At 40.4% G+C, this 20373-nt stretch overlaps 1 protein-coding gene across 3 annotated transcripts; it reads right to left on the bottom strand.

Annotated features, from left to right (window-relative positions):
• Positions 1-5255: 5255 nt before the first annotated feature.
• Positions 5256-19898, bottom strand: LOC148026467 (metal tolerance protein 11-like). Of its 3 annotated transcripts, none has more exons than XM_087690903.1 (6): positions 19454-19898; positions 18919-19022; positions 6528-6782; positions 6358-6438; positions 5994-6227; positions 5256-5751 (listed from the first exon to the last, which is right to left on the bottom strand). In XM_087690903.1, the coding sequence occupies exons 1-6, from the start codon at positions 19644-19646 to the stop codon at positions 5413-5415; spliced, it is 1206 nt and encodes a 401-aa protein (XP_087547029.1). In that variant the 5' UTR covers positions 19647-19898; the 3' UTR covers positions 5256-5412. The 3 variants fall into 3 exon arrangements, with proteins under 3 accessions (XP_087547029.1, XP_087547030.1, XP_087547028.1); XM_087690902.1 differs by having other exon boundaries at positions 5257-5751; positions 19445-19894; XM_087690904.1 differs by lacking the exon at positions 6528-6782 and having other exon boundaries at positions 19445-19897.
• Positions 19899-20373: the final 475 nt, after the last annotated feature.

The following is a 20373-nucleotide window of genomic DNA, read 5'->3' as shown; positions in this document are numbered from 1 at the left end:
TCTCATCTCTAACTAATAGATTTTTTAACAAACAAATGTGATTTTCTCATTTTCTCCTTTACAGATACACAACACCCGTTAAGGCAAAGATGACTCCAGATGAGGTACACACAAACCAAACAATACCTGCTATGTATTTAAAAGCTAATAGATTACTTTACCTAACCACATTCATCTATGCATGCAGATGTTCTAGCTATACATTTAAAACCACAGGAACACCCAGTGCCCTATCAACAATCGTCGTGCATATACGTAGAATTGCATGTATGTAATGACAAACCAGATGAGAATGGTAAACATTGTTGGGCAAAATCCATCAACATACGTTAAAGCCTTCGCAACATACAACGACCTCCAAAAACAGATGGCCACATGCACTCATTCTCGACAACAACGAATGACATCTCGCATGAGATGACAAGGTCACAAAACTAGTACACAACCTCCTAAAACTTTGCAATCTTAATAAAGCTAACTCACATGCACTTAACATGCAAGATTTCTCAAATACACACTTGACAGACTCAAACTTGGGTACGAAGACACAGTTAATAATCCACTACAAACAAGCATGGCCCAAGTGCTACTAGACACAAGGGATTGGAACATACCCAATTGAGCTACTACATTACGAATTTAGCATCTCGCTCAACCAATTGGTAGAAGTCATGAAAAAAGAAGGCAAGGACACATTAGAAGATTACATGAAAAATAATCATGGTCGTGAAAATCTTGTAATAACGATAGAGAATGACATATGTATACTGAGCAAAAAGGTCTATATCCAGAAAAACAATTCCAACTCCAATCCATTCAACGACATAACCTACATAGCATGCAAGTTCTCAAACACGACTTCTTCTCAAACTTTTTATTTTAAAAAACTAGCAATATCAACTTCTCTCGTAGAAATGCAGACAAAAGCAAACCAAGAAGAAACCAAACGTTTGCCAGCGCTAAACTTCTAGCCTCAACCACTCCAAGTCCTGCCACCAGCTCAAGTACTTCCATATTGTCTGGCATCGTCCGCAACCAAGACACCCACTCTCGCAGAAATGTAGATAGAAGCAAACCAAGAAGAAACCAAACTTCTGCCAGTGCCAAACTTCTAGCCTCAACCATTGCAAGTCTTACCACCAGCTCAAGTACTTCCATATCGTCCGGTATCGTCTGCAACCAAGATACCCACAAACCAGTCCAGAAGCGCCAACGCAAAGATACAAAGCAAGTACTTCATCTACAACATAAGTTGTAAGAAAAACGAAAAGGAGTATGTAGAAGGACAGACGATGAACATCGAGAAAAGAATCCAACAACACCTAAGAAATCCCATCAAGAAAATGAAGAAAGACATAGAAACATTCCAGTCATTTAATGATAACTTTAAGGTTAACATAGAAACAACAACTGATAACATAAATAAAGCTAGGAATTTTGAGCAGGTTAACTTTAAGGTTAACATAGAAACAACAATTGATAACATAAATAAAGCTAGGAATTTTGAGCAAGTCACCATCCGTAAGAAAAATGCAACCGTGATAGGGTACAACAATCTATACGGGCACCTAGCAAGATGTAAAAAGTATTATTTTTTTAAGAGAAGAAACCTCATTTAATATACCAAAAGAAATGTGAATGTTCAAAATCACGATCAGTAATTCGAACTACATATGTATACATATTCTCCTTTCAACATCTTCCATGTATTTAAACAAGGCAAAAACTTATCTACAAACGTACTTCACTTCGAAACACGATGCATGTTTAAACACTATCAGTAAAACTACTACATAACAAACATGTAAGAATTGCATATAGAACTTCATACTCCTTTCACGAGATGTGCTTGTCAACCTAGTTTTAAATCTTCCCTCATGCTTAGAAGAGGAGTTATTTGTGAACGTCGGGTATTCACATGTGGTGTGTAAGAGGGAAAAATTTTGTGTCTGGGATTGCGTTAGATGTTCGGAAGTGAGGCATCCGCATGTTGTCTATACAAGGGAGTATATTACGAGCCACCCCTCTGTGACTAGATAGATAGATGCATAGGGTAGGGCTTTCGTTGAGTAAGAAGGAGACAAAATACAAGCCCAAAGCTTTTCAGGGAAGAGAAGAATAACACCCCTCTATCCATTCCCAGTAAGTGTCTTTATTAAGATTAAGCACAATGTCCTGTTATTAGCACAGTATTATAAGGATGTACATTCTTGCATGATGTATACAATAGAATGTACACAATGAGTACCTGAATATTGAATTAAAGCATGCATAAGACATCGATGTAGAGGATAGTGACTACTTAGTAAGAAGGAAGATAGCATCAAACCTAATGGACGAACTAAACTTACCATTGTTGGTCTCCATGACATCAAACTTGGTAAGGAGGTCTTGGACCTCTTGAGAATTCAAGGATATTTTGGGGATTCAAATCCTTTCTTGTCATCTCCATGTATGCCTTGAATGTTTCAACTCGATCAAGCTAGGAATTGGAATCTTCTCAAGGACTTGATAGGATGTCAAGGATGTGTTATTGTTCTAGGTGGCTAGAACATGACCTTTTGTGAGCATGTTAAGTCACAGAGGGTAGGAGCCATGATCTATGTTGCAAGAGTAAGTTAAGAGGGACTTTCCCTAGACATCATTGTGATGGATGTTGCTTTTGCAACTAGTTGCCATATCTAAGGCCAGATTAATTGGCATAATAAGCACAATGACACCTTATATAAAGTTAGAGGGTGTTAAGATCCAACCAAAGGCAACTTGGGACATAGAAGGGGACACATCTACTAACTCCTGCTTTCAAGCTCCAAACTAAAGAGCTCAGAAGTGTGTTCTTTAGGATGAAAAAAGCCAAGTCTTCTAGGCCTAACTACTTTTCTATCAATTTCTTCTAGTCACACTAGGACCTTTGTAAGCAAGATCTTTGTGATTCCTAAAACAAGTGTAATGCTCGCAATACCATCCTTGGGTCGGAGTACCTAAGCAAGAGAATTCCCAAGGACATGGAGAGATATTGTGGGCTAGTGGAGATGGTATCTTGCAAAATATTAATTATGAACTAACGGCCAAAGGCTTGGTGCTAAGAATCAGATTCATTCCACCAAGGATTTTGCACAAGCAACAATACAATTATACAATTGGGATAAAAATAGATGTGACATCATTCTTAATTTGCTCCTAGCCTCAGACCACTCAATTTTGCTCGTAGCAAGTTGTATGATGGCCGACATGGATCTTGACGAGGCTTATGATCACATTAGTCGGGATTTCATCAACATTGTGATGAAATGGATGGACTTTACACCTTAGTTATTGAGAGCTTTGGAGGCCCTTTATAGTGATGCTTCATGGCATTAATGAAGCCATGTCCAAGGGGTTCATATTAAAGAGAACAATTCATCTAAGTGTTCCCTTGAACACTTCTCTTATTCACTTTAGTCACAAAAACACTCTCAAGGAATTTGGAGGAGGGCACATGGAGATTTTTTAGAGGGCTATTGCTTGCCAATGGGCAAGTCTTCATCGATAAATGTTTGTTGATAACTTTTAAAGAGTGGAATGTAACTCTCTCATGTCTCAATGGATGTCTACTCCAATTTGCAATCCTCTTAGACTTGATGGTCAATGTCAACAAGACATAGCTTCTTCACTTCAATTTTGGGGAAGAGGAGTTGATCGACTTTAGGTTCAAGATGATCAAGCTAGACTTCCTCTTCATTTACTAATGTTGCACGCTAGGTTTAGGCAAACTTTATTAAGCGAAGATTGGATTGGATACTTAACATACCATAGATCAAAAGTCAAGAGTGGGGGAGAGTGCCCCTTAGCTTGGCTAGCAAGGTAGTGGTTCTTAAGCTAATCCTTGCCCTTGCTATGATTTTTGTAGTTGTTTCCATTTCAACAAAAGTTCTTGACAGAAAACACATAGGTTGCTTAAATCTTTCCTCTTTAAAGACTTTCACTCTTATCTCCTAAGCAATTGGTCACACTATGAGAAGGTTTTTAGACCAAGCCTCACTTGGCCATAGAGGATTAATGATCAGCAACCACCAACTGCACTACCTCTTTCGCATGAGAAATCATCAAGAGGCAAGCGAGTCAACTTGCCTTGAGAAGATGATCCAATCCCCCAAATAGAGTCCTACTTTGAAGCTCTAGTCCCAATAATGCCCTAGACAGCCAAGGTGTACAAGAAACTTGGGTCCAAAAGACAAATTTTCAAGTTCGCCATTAAGGACTTTTAAGCCACAAAGTGGTCTTCCCTCTTTGAAGAGCGTACCATGCATGAAAAACTAGGCTTTTCCGTCAAGTGGATTGTTAAATTTTGAAAAAAAGAACTTGGAATTTTGAGAAATCTTTTAATTAAGATCTAGGGTTTTTAAAAATGACTTAAAATCTAATTATAGAACTATACTGAATGACTGCAAACACTGAAGAAGGGTAAATATTTACTGCGTCAAGATTATCGCACCAAGAGATTGGTTCAAGCCTGCTCAATGACTGGACCAACAATATTAAATTTAAACCCGACGATAAGTTATAGGCACCTTTTGTTCAAGGATAAAACTTCATAGCTCCCCTCATCCACACAATCCTGCATTGCATAAGAATAAACAATGCCCCTAATATCACCCTAACACCCATGCAATCTGCCATAGAATTTCAACCTATGTAGCATAACACCACCTCCTATTCATATGCCCAACTTACCGTGTAGTTTATTATATAGTCATTTTCTTATTTGTTTAGTTAGCAATTACTGAATGTGGAGGAAAATAAAAATGTCATGCTAAGATTCAGCAACTCATAAAGGTCTCAGAGCAATGACAATAAGCTTGAAGTTTGGTAGTTTATAAAGCAATAACAGTTTAAGCTTGTAGTTGACACTCATCAGTTTCCAAAAGACCCAGCTACAAGCTGGCTCTGAAACCATTTGCTTGTTCAAATGGAGCTGAGAGATCATACTTAACTTACACATTTCTTCTCTTCTTAGAAGTGGCTCAATTCATGCTACTTTGGATTGCAGCTGCTACCAGCTGCAATCCAAACTAGTATGAATTGAGCAACTTCTAAAACTAGTTTAGATGTTATTAGGCAGCATTAACTCGTTAAAGTAAGAGATACATCAGCACTCAAACTTTACCAAAAACACAACTTTTTTGTTTTTCAATGGATTGTGATTGGTTTCAAATCCAGAAAGTCAAATCAAATTCAACAAAAACAATGTAGTGGGAGCATGTTGTAAACAGCCAAAAAATGCAAAATTATCTACAATGAATATATTCCAATCAATTAAATATTAAAGAGCTGAGTTTGCAAAGTACTGGACACTGATTAGGATGCTAGGTACCAATAGAATACACAATGATTTGACACAATGCTCCTGAAAAGGCTTTGGCAATGCATGTATTATAAAGAATGCTCAGGCTTGTGAGAAGCATCATAATCAACATGCACAAAAGCCCGCTCTATATAAGGAAGAGCCTCCAGCCTGTTCTGTAGAGTTTCTCCGATATCATGAGACTCACCCAGCTGCATCTCCTTGGGTAATACAATGTCCACCTCCGCTGTATAGTCACCTCCACATGTATAGGCCCGTACTGTGTCAATCTGCAAAATCCTACTGTCATGATTCCAGCATATATATGTGAGCTTTTGCAGTACCTCAGATGGAGCTGTCCTTCCAACCAGCAGTCTCACGTTCTTGCGGATTTTTCCTGACCAGCATGCAATTGTATAGAGTGCCAGCTGATTGAAGAATGACAGATCACCAGTTACAAAAAACCTCCCATGCTTCAAAAAGACTACAAACAATGTGCCTAACCCACAAGTTGCACCTATTAATCAAAGTTAAGCAGTTGCTTCTGTTGACAAGGAGTCTTAATAACTCCAAGCATGAGTCATTACATATGCTATAAATCTGTAGATCACAGCCCAAAACACTATTTGTACATAAGTTACTTATTGTCAGTCCAGACAAAAGATTTTACCAGCAAAGCACCCATGGGATCAATCCACCACCTAAATTTCGCTGCCAAAACTGCAGATGCAAGACCCACAAGATTGGTGAGAGCATCAAAGAGGTGATCATCTGCATATGCTTTAACAAGCTTGCTTTTGAATGTCTGGCAGTATATTGCCAAGGCAAACATAATAACTATGGAAACCCCCATGATAATTATAACCAAATATGCTTTGTGGCCCTGCAAGTCAACTTCTTTTTCCTGGAACCAAATTGTTTATCAGTTTCAGACTTTTCAAAGATGCAAAGATTCAATGCAAGAGGTGGGTAAAATGATTTGGCAAGCACAAAAGAACAACATGAATCATAAGTTCAAGACATGAATTCATTACCTTGGTGATCAGCCTTTGAACTGAAATTATGACAACTTGGAGACCTAAACTTGCCATTACTGTTGAGAACACCAAGATTCCCTGTGAAAAATATACATTCTCAGAAGGAAGCACTTTATGTATATATGTGTGGATTTATGTCTAATTTCACAACTCGAAAAAAGAAATACCACAGGTTGCATCCGCTGCTTCCCTATCGGGTACAAATATGGATTGGGTTTTTTCATTTTCAAGCTTGTGAACCAAAGAATGAGGCCGGACATGAAGTCTAAAAAAGAGTCCAATGCTGAGGCAATGAGAGCAAGAGAGCCACTTAAGGCTCCAACAAAGACCGTGGCCACAAAAATAGAGAAATTTGCCACGTTTGAAATATTGATTGCAAAAGTTTCCCATCTTGTAATCGATGCCTTTTCAGCTATACTGAGCTGTACAGAAACAACAAAAGGAGTTTCAGAAACAAACAGCTCTCTCTCTCTCTCTCTCTCTCTCTCTCTCTCTCTCTCTCTCTCAGCTACCTTAGTGGTAGGAAACTTGTTTTACCAATCCACAGACCAGAGTTCAAATCTCGATTTGGTCACCACGCGTTCAACCTACCAACTGAGCCGCACCCATCTCAGGGCAGTCAGCAGACTTTCCATAAAGGAAGCCACAGAGAGAGAGAGAGAGAGAGAGAGAGAGAGAGAGAGAACATACACAAGTTTGTGTGTATGCTATCTTCCTAATCCAAAAGAGTGTGGAAAGTACGAACCCTAAGTCTTATAACCTACATCCAAAGTGGGTATCCACATAAAGCAAGTCCCCCTGGCTTGTTGAGCTGCCAATGTGCCTTCTAAATTCCATATTTTTCTGACTCATTCAATAGCCCCAAAAAAAACTTCCTTTTTTTTTGCATGATACTCTAGACCATTTCTACCACACTCTAAACTGGCTCCAACTTGTTCTATAAAAGGGACTCAGCATGCACCCTCTAGGCTCCTTCCTTCAGTTCACTAGATGTTGAGTGGATGTCCAACGCGGAGCTCATGGAATACATGCAGCACTTAGCTGGTGAGGCTCACCATCTCTTACTTAGGGAGGACATATCACTTTCAATACTACCAACCCATTGTGTGATCAGCAAATAATAATAGCCAATAAATGGAGAGAGAATATATAACCAGCAAAAATAATGACCTCTTTGGCATGCTTGGGATAAACAAGAAGCTTAACAGCACAAATTATCCCACATGGGCCTATATGATGAGGCATGTCCTTGTCACTGAGGATGTATGGAAGTCTATATGTGTCATTGAGAAAAGGCCCGTGTCTCACACACCAACCCCACCATCCAGCTCTACATTGGGAGGTGGCCCTCATCATGCCGAATCATCTTCTTCGTCTTCGACAACCCTCATTCAAGAACAAATTCAATGGGATGGTCATGATACAAGCACATGCTCTTATCACCTTACAAGTGAAGAGAGGAATCATCCTCGTATCTGATCATATAAAGAAGCAGAGCAAGCTTGGGATCAGCTTGCTCAGCTTGCGTCCACTACACTCAATGGTTTGCCAGAGTCTTATTTTGTTATTACAAGAAGAGTAAAACTGTGTCAATTGAAATGCAACCATGACATCTAATCAAGCCTTTTCCACTTAGCACAAAGGACAAGGGCAAACCAAAGAATGCTGGTCCAAAAACAGGGGCTACACATGCTAGTCACAATGCTCCATCCTCCCATGCTGCTCCAAAATCAGCCCCTTCTCATGCTGGCCCATCTTCAGCTCACTCCCTGAAAGATACCACCACAAGCACAAAGAAATGTAACTACTGTAGAAAGCCAAGGCATGATATCACTGAATGTCATAGGCAAATTGCTTTAGAGAAGCAGGAGTCTACTCTTGTTCTCACCAATGAGACCGTCAACTTTCACTCAACATATACATTTTACATTCTTTAGTCAATGTCAATATAATCCTTCCTCTACATGATGAGTACTTATAAATGTTTGATAGTGGTGCTTCTAAGCACATCACATCTTGCGGAAAGTTATTTCAAGCCCTCTCTTATGTACCTAAGGGGGGCATAGTCACGTGTGCCAACAATGCCTCATATGTCATCAAAGGCAGTGGCGATGTACAAGTCATCATGGTTTCTGGAACTCCTATTCTCTTGCGGGATGTTCTTTATGTGCTAGTTACTAAGAAAAATTTCATATCTATTTCAGCCATTCCTGCTTCAGGCTTTTGAGTTGTTTCCAATGGCCCTCATGTGTTGTCTATGTTAATCTTTCTTATATTATATTGACTTGTACATTGTCTAAATGCCTTTATATGCTTTATTCTTATGACGGCAACTTGCTGGAAATTATATTCATCGTGCTCTTTCAGCAAGTGATTCTCTTATGGCACACAATCCTTTATGGCATCACAATTCAGTTTTGCTGATTTCTATTCCTTCTTTATTGGGACCGATGCTCATCAAGTAACTTTTCAGTGTTATTAACAAAATTGATCATAGTCCACTAGGTTTGGCACTTCCCTATACATGAGTGACAACTCTTGTTCACTGCATCACTCCCAAGGGGGATCTTAGCATATTTTGGTAGCGGTGTGTGAACACACTTAGGATTGTCATGGCACTTTCTTCCTCACTAGGAGATCTTTTTCCCAACTTGCATATATGTTCATTCCCTTGAGCAAACTTAGTCAAAAGAGACTCTAGAGGTAATAACATGTCTTTAGGTACTCCTATTACATTACCTTTCGTTTCATACGCGTATATTGTTGGTGCTAATCTTTCTCGATTCCCTTAGATCCCTCCCTCTTCACATTATCACTTAGGTTCTCTTATGTTTTCAGTCACTTATGTTGGAAGCGATAGAGACGCAGCTCGAGCAGGAGTGAACGAGTGAGTGTGATGGCGTGAGAGAGTGTGAGCAGAGTGAAAGTACAAATCGATAAGAGTGTACCAACAATGTGTTGGTACACAAAGACTAAAATGTATTTATACTTAGGGCACATAAAGGGTGCGTTTACATGTACAATGTGCGTGTACTATGCACGGAGGTTACCGGGCCTTTATATCCCAACAACCTCCCACTTAAAGGTCCGATATGAACCTCTAGCTAACCAACCCCCACTAGTCTAATGCAATGCTCGTGCTAAGCTTTGGTTAGACTTTTAGTGAGAACATCTGCAGGGTTATCTTGTGTTTTAATCTTGCTCAATGTGATTTGACCATCTTCCAAAATCTGTCTAATGAAATTATATCGCACATCTATATGCTTAGTGTGTGAATGATACATGGCATTCTTAGCCGGATGCACAGCACTCTGGCTATCACATCCCAAAACTGCAGTACCCATAGACATGCTGAGATCATCTGCAAGTTTGCTCAAGTATGATGGGGCTACCATCTGTATCCTTTTTCATGTACAAGCAATTATCTGCATGGCTACATGTAAACTCATGGGATAGCATAAAAGTGTCAAACTTTTTGTACCACTGCCGTGGTGCTTGTTTCAGCCCATACAGGCTGTGTTTTAGCTTACACACCATTTGCTCTTTTCCAAGAACTACAAAGCCCTCGGGCTGTTCAATGTCACCATGCAAGAAAGTTGTTTTTACATCCATTTGATACAGCTCTAAATCCAAAACAGCAATAAGAGCAAAAAGCATACGTAATGTGGTCATCTTCACAATAGGTGAGAAGACCTCTTGGAAGTCAATCCCTTCCTTTTGTGCATACCCTTTGGCAACTAGCCTTGCCTTGTACTTGGGTTTCCCATCAACTATCTTGACTTTGTAAATCGATTTGTTTGAAAGTGGCTTCCTTCCCTTTGGCAATGTCACAAGATCCCAAGTATCATTTGCATATAAAGATTTATAATCTCTTCCTACATAGCTAGCTCACACTTACTGCTGAACTCATATGACTTGGCCTCTTTGTATGTAAGAGGCTCACCCTCATCTGTAAGCATCACATAATGCAAGGAGGGGTCAAACCTATGTGGTTGCCTTCTTACGCGTGTAAACCTACGTACCCAATGATCAACATTTTCAAGAATTGAGTCTACATCTGGAGGTATATTATTTTCAACATTCATTTGCTGCTGTAAACCATTTTCAGCATGCTGTTCATGCTGTACAACACCATTTTCATTTCCAACACCTGCATTTTCATAATCACCAAGCCCATCTTGCTGTCCATGACCTCCTTGTGCTTCTATTTGCTGTCCATCATCGTTTGACTCAAAAATAACCGGCTGATCATCAGTTTCAGCCTGTGGTACAGCACCTTGAGGCTCATTTTCTGAAGTAATGGGTGGCTGCAAACTCTGAAATTTCACTTTTTTCAAATCTTCATTAGAGGCTAAAGAGCCTTTCAGCAATTTTGCCTCATTAAACACAATATTACGGCTGCGAATAATTTTCTTGGATTGAGGTAACCACACTCTGTAGTCAAATTCACCCTCATCACCATAGCCCATGAAGATGCCTTTGGTGGATTTTGGGTCAAGTTTGTTCCTCAGCTCATCCCTAACATGCACAAAAGCATCATAGCCAAATATACGTAAAAGGTCATATGAGACCGATTTGCCAGACCAAACCTCCTCAGGGATGCCATTATTTAAGGGCCTATTTGGAGAGCGGTTGCAAATGTGAACCGCGGTTTTGAGTGCCTCTCCCCAAAATGCATGAGGGAGATTAGCAATGGATAGCATGCACCGCACTCTTTCACATAAAGTCCTGTTATATCTTTCAGCCACCCCGTTTGAAGAAGGGCTGTAAGGGGCTGTAAGCTCCCTCTTAATACCATGCAAGTCACAAAAGGACTTGAATTCAGTCAATGTGAACTCACCCCCATTATCAGTTCTCAAGCATTTTAACTTTCTACCTGTCTAAGTGGTCACAAATGCATGAAAAGTTTTAAAAACAGCAAACACTTCACTTTTCTTTTTCAGCAAATACATCCATATCTTCTTGGAACAGTCATTAATAAAGGAGACAAAATATGCAGCACTACCCATCAATTTCATGAGCATACTGCATACATCAGAATGCACTAAGTCCAAGACATTGGACTTACGTGAGACACCAGAGTAAAAAGAATTTTTCATTTGCTTTCCAAACTGACACTCATTACAAAAATCAAGTTTAGAGCCTTTTCCATCAACCCTCTTCAGAGAGGTAAGGACATCAAGTCCTTTTTGGCTCATATGGCCTAATCTCTTATGACATAACTCCAAGTGGCTGCAAATTTCAGCAACTGCAAGAAACTTGCCATTCAAGGCTTTACAGTACAAACAATACAAAGTGCCCTTCTTGGTTCCTTTTGCAATCAGCATGGAACCCTTTTTCACTTTCCACAAACCACCACCAAACAGTGTGGTGTAGCCATACAAGTCAAGCTGACCAACAAATAGTAAACTCTTTTTAATGCAAGGCACATATCTAACATCTTTCAACACAAGCTCTTGACCATTGTCTAAAGACAAGTGTACTATGCCAATCTCATCAAAGAGTCAGGCAGTGTCATGATCAAAAAGATCGCCCTCAACTTATCATCAAAGTCCAAGTTTGCATCTTTGAGCTGATTTAGAATCCTTGTAAATGCACTCAAGTGCTCAACTGCAAGCTTTGACTCATCCAGTCACATATTCACCAACTTGCGCATTAAATGCACCTGATTAACAGGTGTGGTGATCTCATAAGTGGTTTTCAGCTTCTCCCATATTGCATAGCCTGTGTCTAAACCCTTAATGTCTGTCAGAATGTCATCAATGACACCCATCTTTATGTAAGCCACAGCATTTTTATTCACTTTGGCCCAATCTGCATCAGACATTAGTGCGGGCTTATCTTCCTCCAAAGCATCCTCACAATCCTTCAGGAACATAATGCCCTGCATACGGTCTTTCCAAAGGTCAAATCCATGACCATCAAACCATTTAATCTCCATCAAACTCTTGATGTCTAAACTGGAAGAAGTTGCAGCCCTTTTATCACGAACACACGAGTAAATGCACTAATCTGCGGAAGCACAAGCTGAACCAGCAAAATACCCTATTGTTTTTCCTCAACCAAGAATAAATCTCTGTTGTTTGTACATTAACCCTGCACTAGCAAAAGATGCAGAAATTTACCAAATTCTGCGCAAAACCCCAAAATTTCAAGTCCAAAATTGCATGAATGTCAATCAATCTGACCCAGCTGAGAAAAGCTTTGCCAATACATGAAAAGCCCCAAATTTCTGGGATCCAATGTCAAGAAATTTTGCCCAGAAGAGTGAAAATCCAACAAATTTGGTAAAATCCCCAAATTAATTGAGGTCACCACTCACAATGTCAGCAATTTCTGGCAGGAATATCATTGTCAAGCTTAGATGAGATCAAATCTCGGAAAAGCCCAAATTTTCTGACTCAAATCCTCACAGATCTGTGATCTATGCTTTTGGCATGTGAACTCCTATCAAAGCCAAGTGGTAATGAGGGGATTATAGAAAATTTTGATTTTTTTTTTAAAACAAAGAAATTGACCGGAGAGGGGTCCATTGACCCCCGTCATGTCACGTCACCCTTAGATGTCGCCCGCCTGTTCAATCGCGAACCGCCCGCAGAGGTCACTTGTCTGTTGCCTGGTTCCCAGTCGCACACCGCTCGGAGAAGTCGCCTCATTGTCGCACAGTCACCGCCCATTTGCAGTTCAACGCCCGTCTGCAGATCGCCCAGTTGTCACGCCTTTTGCCTACCATCAACTACACGCCAGCTTGGTCACGTCGAGCAGTATTCTGCACGGCTGCTCGACTGCTGGTCTTCTTCACGGGAAGCGTACACAAAAGTCGGCTCTGATACCAATTGTTGGAAGCGATAGAGACACAGCTCAAGCAAGAGTGAACAAGTGAGTGTAACGGCTTGAGAAAGTGTGAGCAGAGTGAAAGTACGAATCGATAAGAGTATACTTATACTTAGGGCACGTAAAGGGTGTGTTCACATGTACAATGTGCGTGTACTATACACGAAGGTTACCGAGCCTTTATATCCCAACAACTTAGGATTAGACTCCACACTTACACCCCCTATCTTAGATTCTATTCCTTCTATGTCAAGTACATTAGGCTTTTAGGATCTTCTACATCTTCCCACAATTCACTTTCTTTTCCACACATTAGCTTAGATCATTCACACCTAGGTGTTAGGTCTTCACTAAGATTCCCTTCTTACCAATGGCTGCAAGTGACTTTGCACCCTAGTACTCCATTGTGGAGAATGCCACCCTCGCACACCATACCTCCCACCTATGCACAAGTGAGCAAGCCTACCTATCCTAGTGCAATTGTGTTGGGTATCCCCCTCATGCCCCTTGCATCTCTACCCACAACCACTTAGGCACAAGGAAATCCAGCCTTTGCTTATGGTGCACCCTCACATACTTCATGGATCATTCAAACACTCAAGTGGTGGCTAATTCAAACACAATGTCCATGACAAAGGAACAAGGGGGAGGTGTCCCAAATAACAATGATTGGCAAGAAGGGCCACAACAATCTCATCATTCATGGTAACCATGAAACACATTTCACCAAGGATGAAATGTGAAACATGTTTCACTAACAAAACGTTTCAACATATAATGTTTTGCCTACCTGTTTCACTCCAAGAAAAAAAAACAAATTCTATTAAAATACGATTGAAATTTGAATATATGAATTTCATTTTAAATGTGTTATTTTTGCATTTCATGTGGCGTTTCACTTACGGAATACTCAAGGGTGAAATGTTTCATGATTACCTTGAATTCGTAATCAAGCTCATAGCTAGGAGTTTCTTCACTCAGCTTGTGCATCCACTCCCACAATGCCGCACAGTTAAGTCTATTAGCTTTTTCATCCCCAATAAGTATGGAGACAGTCCAGTCCATTGGGAACCTAGTGTGGTCTATTTGTGCCATCTAGAATCTACATCTGCCATTTTCATCTCAACTACCACATGACACATCACCAACATTTATGCATTTTTTGTGGACAGCTCGTCAAACTCTCTAAAGCATTTGGTCAAATTTACAAGCTTGACGGCCAGTTCATTCATACATGCCTATTTATGGTTGCAATCATCATCATTATAATCGTTATCATCATCTCTCTTTTCCATCCCATGTTTCTTTTTCCTCTCTCCTCATGGCCAACTTTCTTCGTTTGCCTCTCCATATGATCCTTACCCTTTCAACACTCGTACAAGGGCATGTCACAAGTGTGAAAGAGGGTGAGCAAAAAGGTAAAAGAGGGTGAAGGGCTGAGGAGAGTAGGCGTAAACTGCATGCACAACCTGGGAAGTGAAAAGACAAGGTCTAAAACTGGACTATACCTTGCGTGTCTCGAAACAGCTGTCCTAAAATGTTTTTTTTGGGACCGAAACATTTCGGTCCCTTTCACATTTCCATTTCAAACCACGAAACAGCATTTCAAGCAACTATGATCGGCCCCAATATGGAGGTGGTCCGTCTTTACTCTAAGAGCAGGACAAACGAATGTTGCAGATTCATACATTTATTTTAAGGTTACATTTACCACATCTATGTGGAGATTCACCACGTCACAGGCAGCCAGAGACCAGCTTACATGAGGATATGCAGCATTAGCCATGATCAAAAGGCGACGCCACCAAGCACACTTCTAAGAGCCCCACACACAAAGGGGGTTGTTTGACACAGTAGACATACTAGTATTCCCATGATGATATTATTAATCTTGTTCCATCTACAGGGCCTCATTACTTATGATTGTATCGGCTAGGACTTTTCTTTTATGTGCCTTTCATTTACAGCTATTGTTGTCTTCCAAACAATTATATCACCATACAAATGATTGTAATTGGTCTCAAAGGTCATTTTGGCTTTTTGCAAACGTAAATAAATCCTTTCTTTTCCTTTTTTTTCCATAAAGGATAATTGTATTAATTACTGGAAAGTATAAAAGTCACAAAAAACTAAATGGATAATAGAGGAACTAAAGACACTACCATGTGCCAAGAGACCAAATCATCCCTAGGGAGAATGCCCGCATACTACATGATCCTACCAAACTACCAATGAAGAAGACCTCTCAATCAAACAATGTGACTTTGCACTTTGGAATGGGAATCAAAAATCAAGGCATTCCAGTAGTCTAGTTATGCCAACGATCCCAAAAATGAAAAGTGAAACACAATCTTCATATGTGGCTCCCCACTAATGTCAGTGGTAACATTAGAGACTAGGCATTAATTAATTAATTAGTGTCGGTTTAAAGACCAATGACTGCTCAAGGATACTTGGAAGACAAATTGGCCTAGTGAAATTGATTTTTGAACACTATAATAATTATTTAAATAATTTGTAGATTCTGAAAATCAATTTAATAAGCTCGATAATGCTAGAAAATGGGATCAAAAGCCTGTCACGTGGCAAAACTTGCCCATGTAAGTGAAAAAACGTTTCTAGATGCTAGTGGAGTCTATTCCAATCATTGTGAGAGAAGAGACTGTTAGAGAGTAAGGAGAGGTTGCTAATGTGATCTGCAGCCACAAGGGATCAGTCCTACAAGTGGCAATAATTTAAAGCCCTCCAAGAGCAGATGACAACAACCCAAGGTCATTCTAGTATAGATGATAGCATACAAAAGAGGACAACAATATTTCACGTGGTCCTAAGCTATAGGTGACAGCTTCCATGGATGTTTGAGTAACGCAGCAACAATTTTTCAGCATTTCTCGAGATGAAACTCTTAAAATTTCTCTTTCTTAGAATGCTGTAGAGAGAGAAATTTCAGAGTTTCATCTCGAGAAATGTTGAAAATTTGTTGCTAGAAAATATTGAGATAACTTGAGAGATGGTTTGGGGATGAGAGAGAAACTTTAGAGTTTCATCTCAAGAAACATTGAAAAACTGTTGCTGCCTTACTCAAACACTCATGAAGGCTGTCACCTACAACTTAAGACCACCAGAAAGACTACTATCATCTCTTTATGATGTCATCTACACCAGAAGGACCTTGAACTGATGTCACCTACTCTTGGACGACTCCAAATTACTGCCACTTACTGTAAGACTAATCCCTGGTGGCTACAAATCGCATCAGCAACCTCTTCTTACTCTCTAATAGTCTAATCTCTCTTAAAGACTAGAATAGACTTCACTAGCCCCTAAAAACGTTTATGCCACTTGCATAGTAGAGATTATTGATGTAATTTGTGGCCATTAGGAACCAATCCTATTGCAAGTGGTAGCAATTTGAAGCCCTCCTAGAGCACGTCACAGCACCCCAAGGTCCTAGTGCAGATGACAATATACAAGAGGAGGCAACACTCTTTCTGGGGGTCCTAAGCTGTAGGTGACAACTTCCATGGCAATTCGAGTAGGGCAACAATAATTTTTTAGTATTTCTCAATATGAAACTCTTAAATTTCTCTCTCTACAACATTCTCTCTCATCCCCCATCCATCTCTCAAGTTTTCTCAACATTTTCCAACAATTTATACCATCAAAGGAAGAGATCTCAATCAATCTCTATTGTAAATCCTAATTAATAGTAAAAATTAGGATTTGACAGCTATCTCACGATGCACGTCAAAATTAAGAGCCTAGAACTTGAATTCAAGCAACTAAAATTGAGAAATTTCAAGGAGATTCAATAGGCCAACCAACCAATATCAAATTTGGGATGGAATTTGTCTTTCAAGGAGCAAGGCGAATACCAATCCCCAAGTAAACCAAGGGATAAATTGGTTTGGAGGCTTGCTGGTCAATTTTAATAACAAGAGACACTTGGATTAGCAGAGAATATTAGAGTATCCAAGTTGTACTCCTTTCATTTGCAATATAAGATAAAGAAATATTACAAAGGAACGCTAATTTTGGGGCCAATAGGGCATCCAATGTCCAATGTTAAAATGATAAAGTGTCTATTTTTAATATATGTGAATTTTATACTTCTTGTCATTAGTACTTAATCATGTTATTTACCACCCTATGCGAGGAGGAAGGTTGGTTTCAATGTTCTCAACTTTTGCTCTATATTCCATCTAGGATCTAATAGGGATATCAACAACACATGCTTACGTCCTCTCTTAAGTGATTCCTATTGCTGCCTTGCTGGGATTACATGGCTTTGAAAATTTTAGTCCTATGGTAGGCTAAGCCATTTATTGTGTTATGACCATAGTACTTTTAGTCCATGTGGATATCTTTTAGTCCACACTTGGGATTTTCTATATAGTATGGGTCCTAGTACTATTGTCTTTTGCCTTTTTTGCTAAGAAACCACGTGATGTGTTTGTGGCACCCTCTCTCTCACCAATGCCATGGCTAACATACACACCAACCACTTGGGATTGCCATCATGCACACCAATCACTTAGAACCACCATCTTGTATCTATTCCTTCATGCATTCATGTATACATTCCTTCTTCCATTGCACTTCTTTGACACAACCTACCTATCATCTATGCCTACCTATCTTCCTTGCCTTCTCATAAGGTCCCATGAAAATCCCCCCCTCTCAATAGCTGCGGCCACTTTGGTTTCCACATCGAGCAATGACACTTTTCAAGTGGGTTGCAAAGACAAGACATGATGACAATTATCTATTCCTGCTAAAATTGCAGCAATTAACTAAAATAATTGTAGCAAACCTAATTGTGCAGACCCATCATATCAGTCAAATGCTTATGCATGTGACCATCAAGAATGGATACATCTGACAAGGGATGGGAACACGAATGGGGGCATGTACGGGAGATGGAGTATGGCCAAAACCAAGGGGCAAGGACATGAGGTGGGAAGCCATGTAAGGAATCCAGTTTCCACTTATTATGGATGGCTAGAATAGGCTGAGATAAAGAGCTGTACTGAGATGGAAGAAGTTTTACACTTCTGAAAATGAGGTCCAAGGTTGCAGGTTGCTTGTGCAAGGCTTGAGAGGTGCTACAAGAAACATGCACAAAACCAAAAACAGACGAGAGATAGACCAAAATGTTTTGCACTACTGAAGGTGAGGTGAAAATTAGCAAACTTCTGGTCGTTTGTTCAAGGTTGGGGAGAGTTGCTCATCATAAAAACCCACACAATACCCAAAAACAGGACAGAAAAGGGTAAAGAATGGCCAAAATCAGCATCCCCTGCCAACAATCCCCTGCCGGGTGTTCTGTCCCATAGATGGGGAACAAATCAAGGGACATCCCACCCAATTTGGGACACATCCCCCAACTCAAGATGGGGTGGGACAGTGTTCCTGCACCCGAAGGCCCATCCTGCCTACCCCCTATTACCATGCCATCAAAATTTATGTTTTTGCCAAGTCAAGCATATCAAGAGCAGCGCAATAAGAAAAGTGATGACATAGCCTTCTGAAAACAGCCACAGCATAATTATCAAGGGGATGGTCATTGAATTTTTTAAGACTATGCATAATCACAAGATGTAGTGTTCACTTGTCTCTTTTCAAGGACAGTATACATGTGCGTGGGAATGCATTTGGGACATAATGGTGTGTGCTTGTGCGTGCCAGTGCTGTATGTGCACACATTCATGCATGAAAACTTACTGTTGAAGGATTGTCTGACAGCAGCATCTCATCTAGCTTCCCAAACTCTTCAAGGATATGGTTTTGACGCTCATTATATTTTTGAACCTTTTTTGAGACCCCATCTGTAGGCACAAGACCCTTTCTGTGGTCAATCACAAGAAAGCAAACATCTACAGGACAAATCCCCAGCCCTCTATACACAGGCAGCACATACACTTAGCAAAACACCTTTTTTGAAAAACTGTCTCCAAGCACACGACTACGGAATACACCCTTTTTTAAAACCCCATCTGCACAGCACCCAAACCCTTTTTGTGGTTAAGCACTAGAAATGAACCGATCGTGAATACAGACACACAACAATCAAAAGTGTGAGTGGCCATTAAGAACCCACTTGCCCATCAAAGAAAGAGTTCACAGATGCACATTCACATGCTTAAACAAGTGTCATTGTCTTTTACCACTGTGGCTGTCGTCATAGACCTACACATTGGAAATGAAAACCGACTGTGTGTGTCTTTGTGTAGGCACAATGGCAGCTTACCAAACCCACCACAGCAGAAGCGTTTCTTCGAGGTCGTGTCCGCAGAGATGGATTCCGGTTCGGTCGACACCGACTGAACTCTGAGCAGCTGAGGGTTGAGACGCCATTCTTTCTGGTTCTGGTCCTGGGGTGAATGTCTACAGTCCGCGGCCTCGATTGACGACTCCGGGTTAACAGCTCCTTTATCGGGCAAGTCGGCCATGGGAGCTCAAACTGAAAGCTGGTTTCTGGCTCCTCTTCTTCTCTTTCTCTGTGTGTGCTTGTGCTACTACAAGAAGGTCGAACTGGAAGAGCGATGGAGAGGGGAGGTACATATGGATCCTCTCCCTTCATCTTCGATTCTTTAATCCAAGGGCAAATACTTCCAAGGCGTGCTCGGAGAAAAGCGACAGACGGGGAAAAAGAATTGGGGGGAGGGTGGTTTGTGGAGCAGGCTGGCCTTTTCCAAAGTCCTGAAACGTACTTATCGAACCCCCATGACCTTGCCGTCTGTCGCCTGTTCATACACTACACACGCACACTCTCTCTCTCTTTCACACTTTTCCCCTCGGCCCCACTTTGCCTTTGTGGTCCCCTAAACTTTAAAGTGGGTCCCCTTGACCTCTTTCATTCCCCTCCTAATGGTCCCCTCCGCTAAAGTCCACTGTCCCTCCCCCTGCAGTCAACCAGCGTTTATGAAAAATCGAGGTTTAATATCAAGTGAATTGAAATATTTTCTAACAAATTTTTAAAACTTAAAATAAATATATTTAAATCATTGAACCTTTTGAAAATTTTAGTTTCAAAAATGGCAAATACATGTGATTTGTTTCAAAAATCCATCCAAATTTTTGAGTTAGAGGTTTTTTGAAGCTACTATCAAATCAAAAATGTTTCTCATGAATTCTTGGGGTTGACACTCCTCTCTCTCTCCCTCTCCCCCCCCCCCC

This window comes from Lygodium microphyllum, chromosome 13, assembly GCF_053477565.2.
Source record: "Lygodium microphyllum isolate KBCC chromosome 13, Lygodium_microphyllum_v1.1.10, whole genome shotgun sequence".
Lineage (NCBI taxonomy): Eukaryota > Viridiplantae > Streptophyta > Polypodiopsida > Schizaeales > Lygodiaceae > Lygodium > Lygodium microphyllum.
Note: the sequence above shows the minus strand (reverse complement) of the source record. Positions and strands in the feature narration are given on the sequence as shown.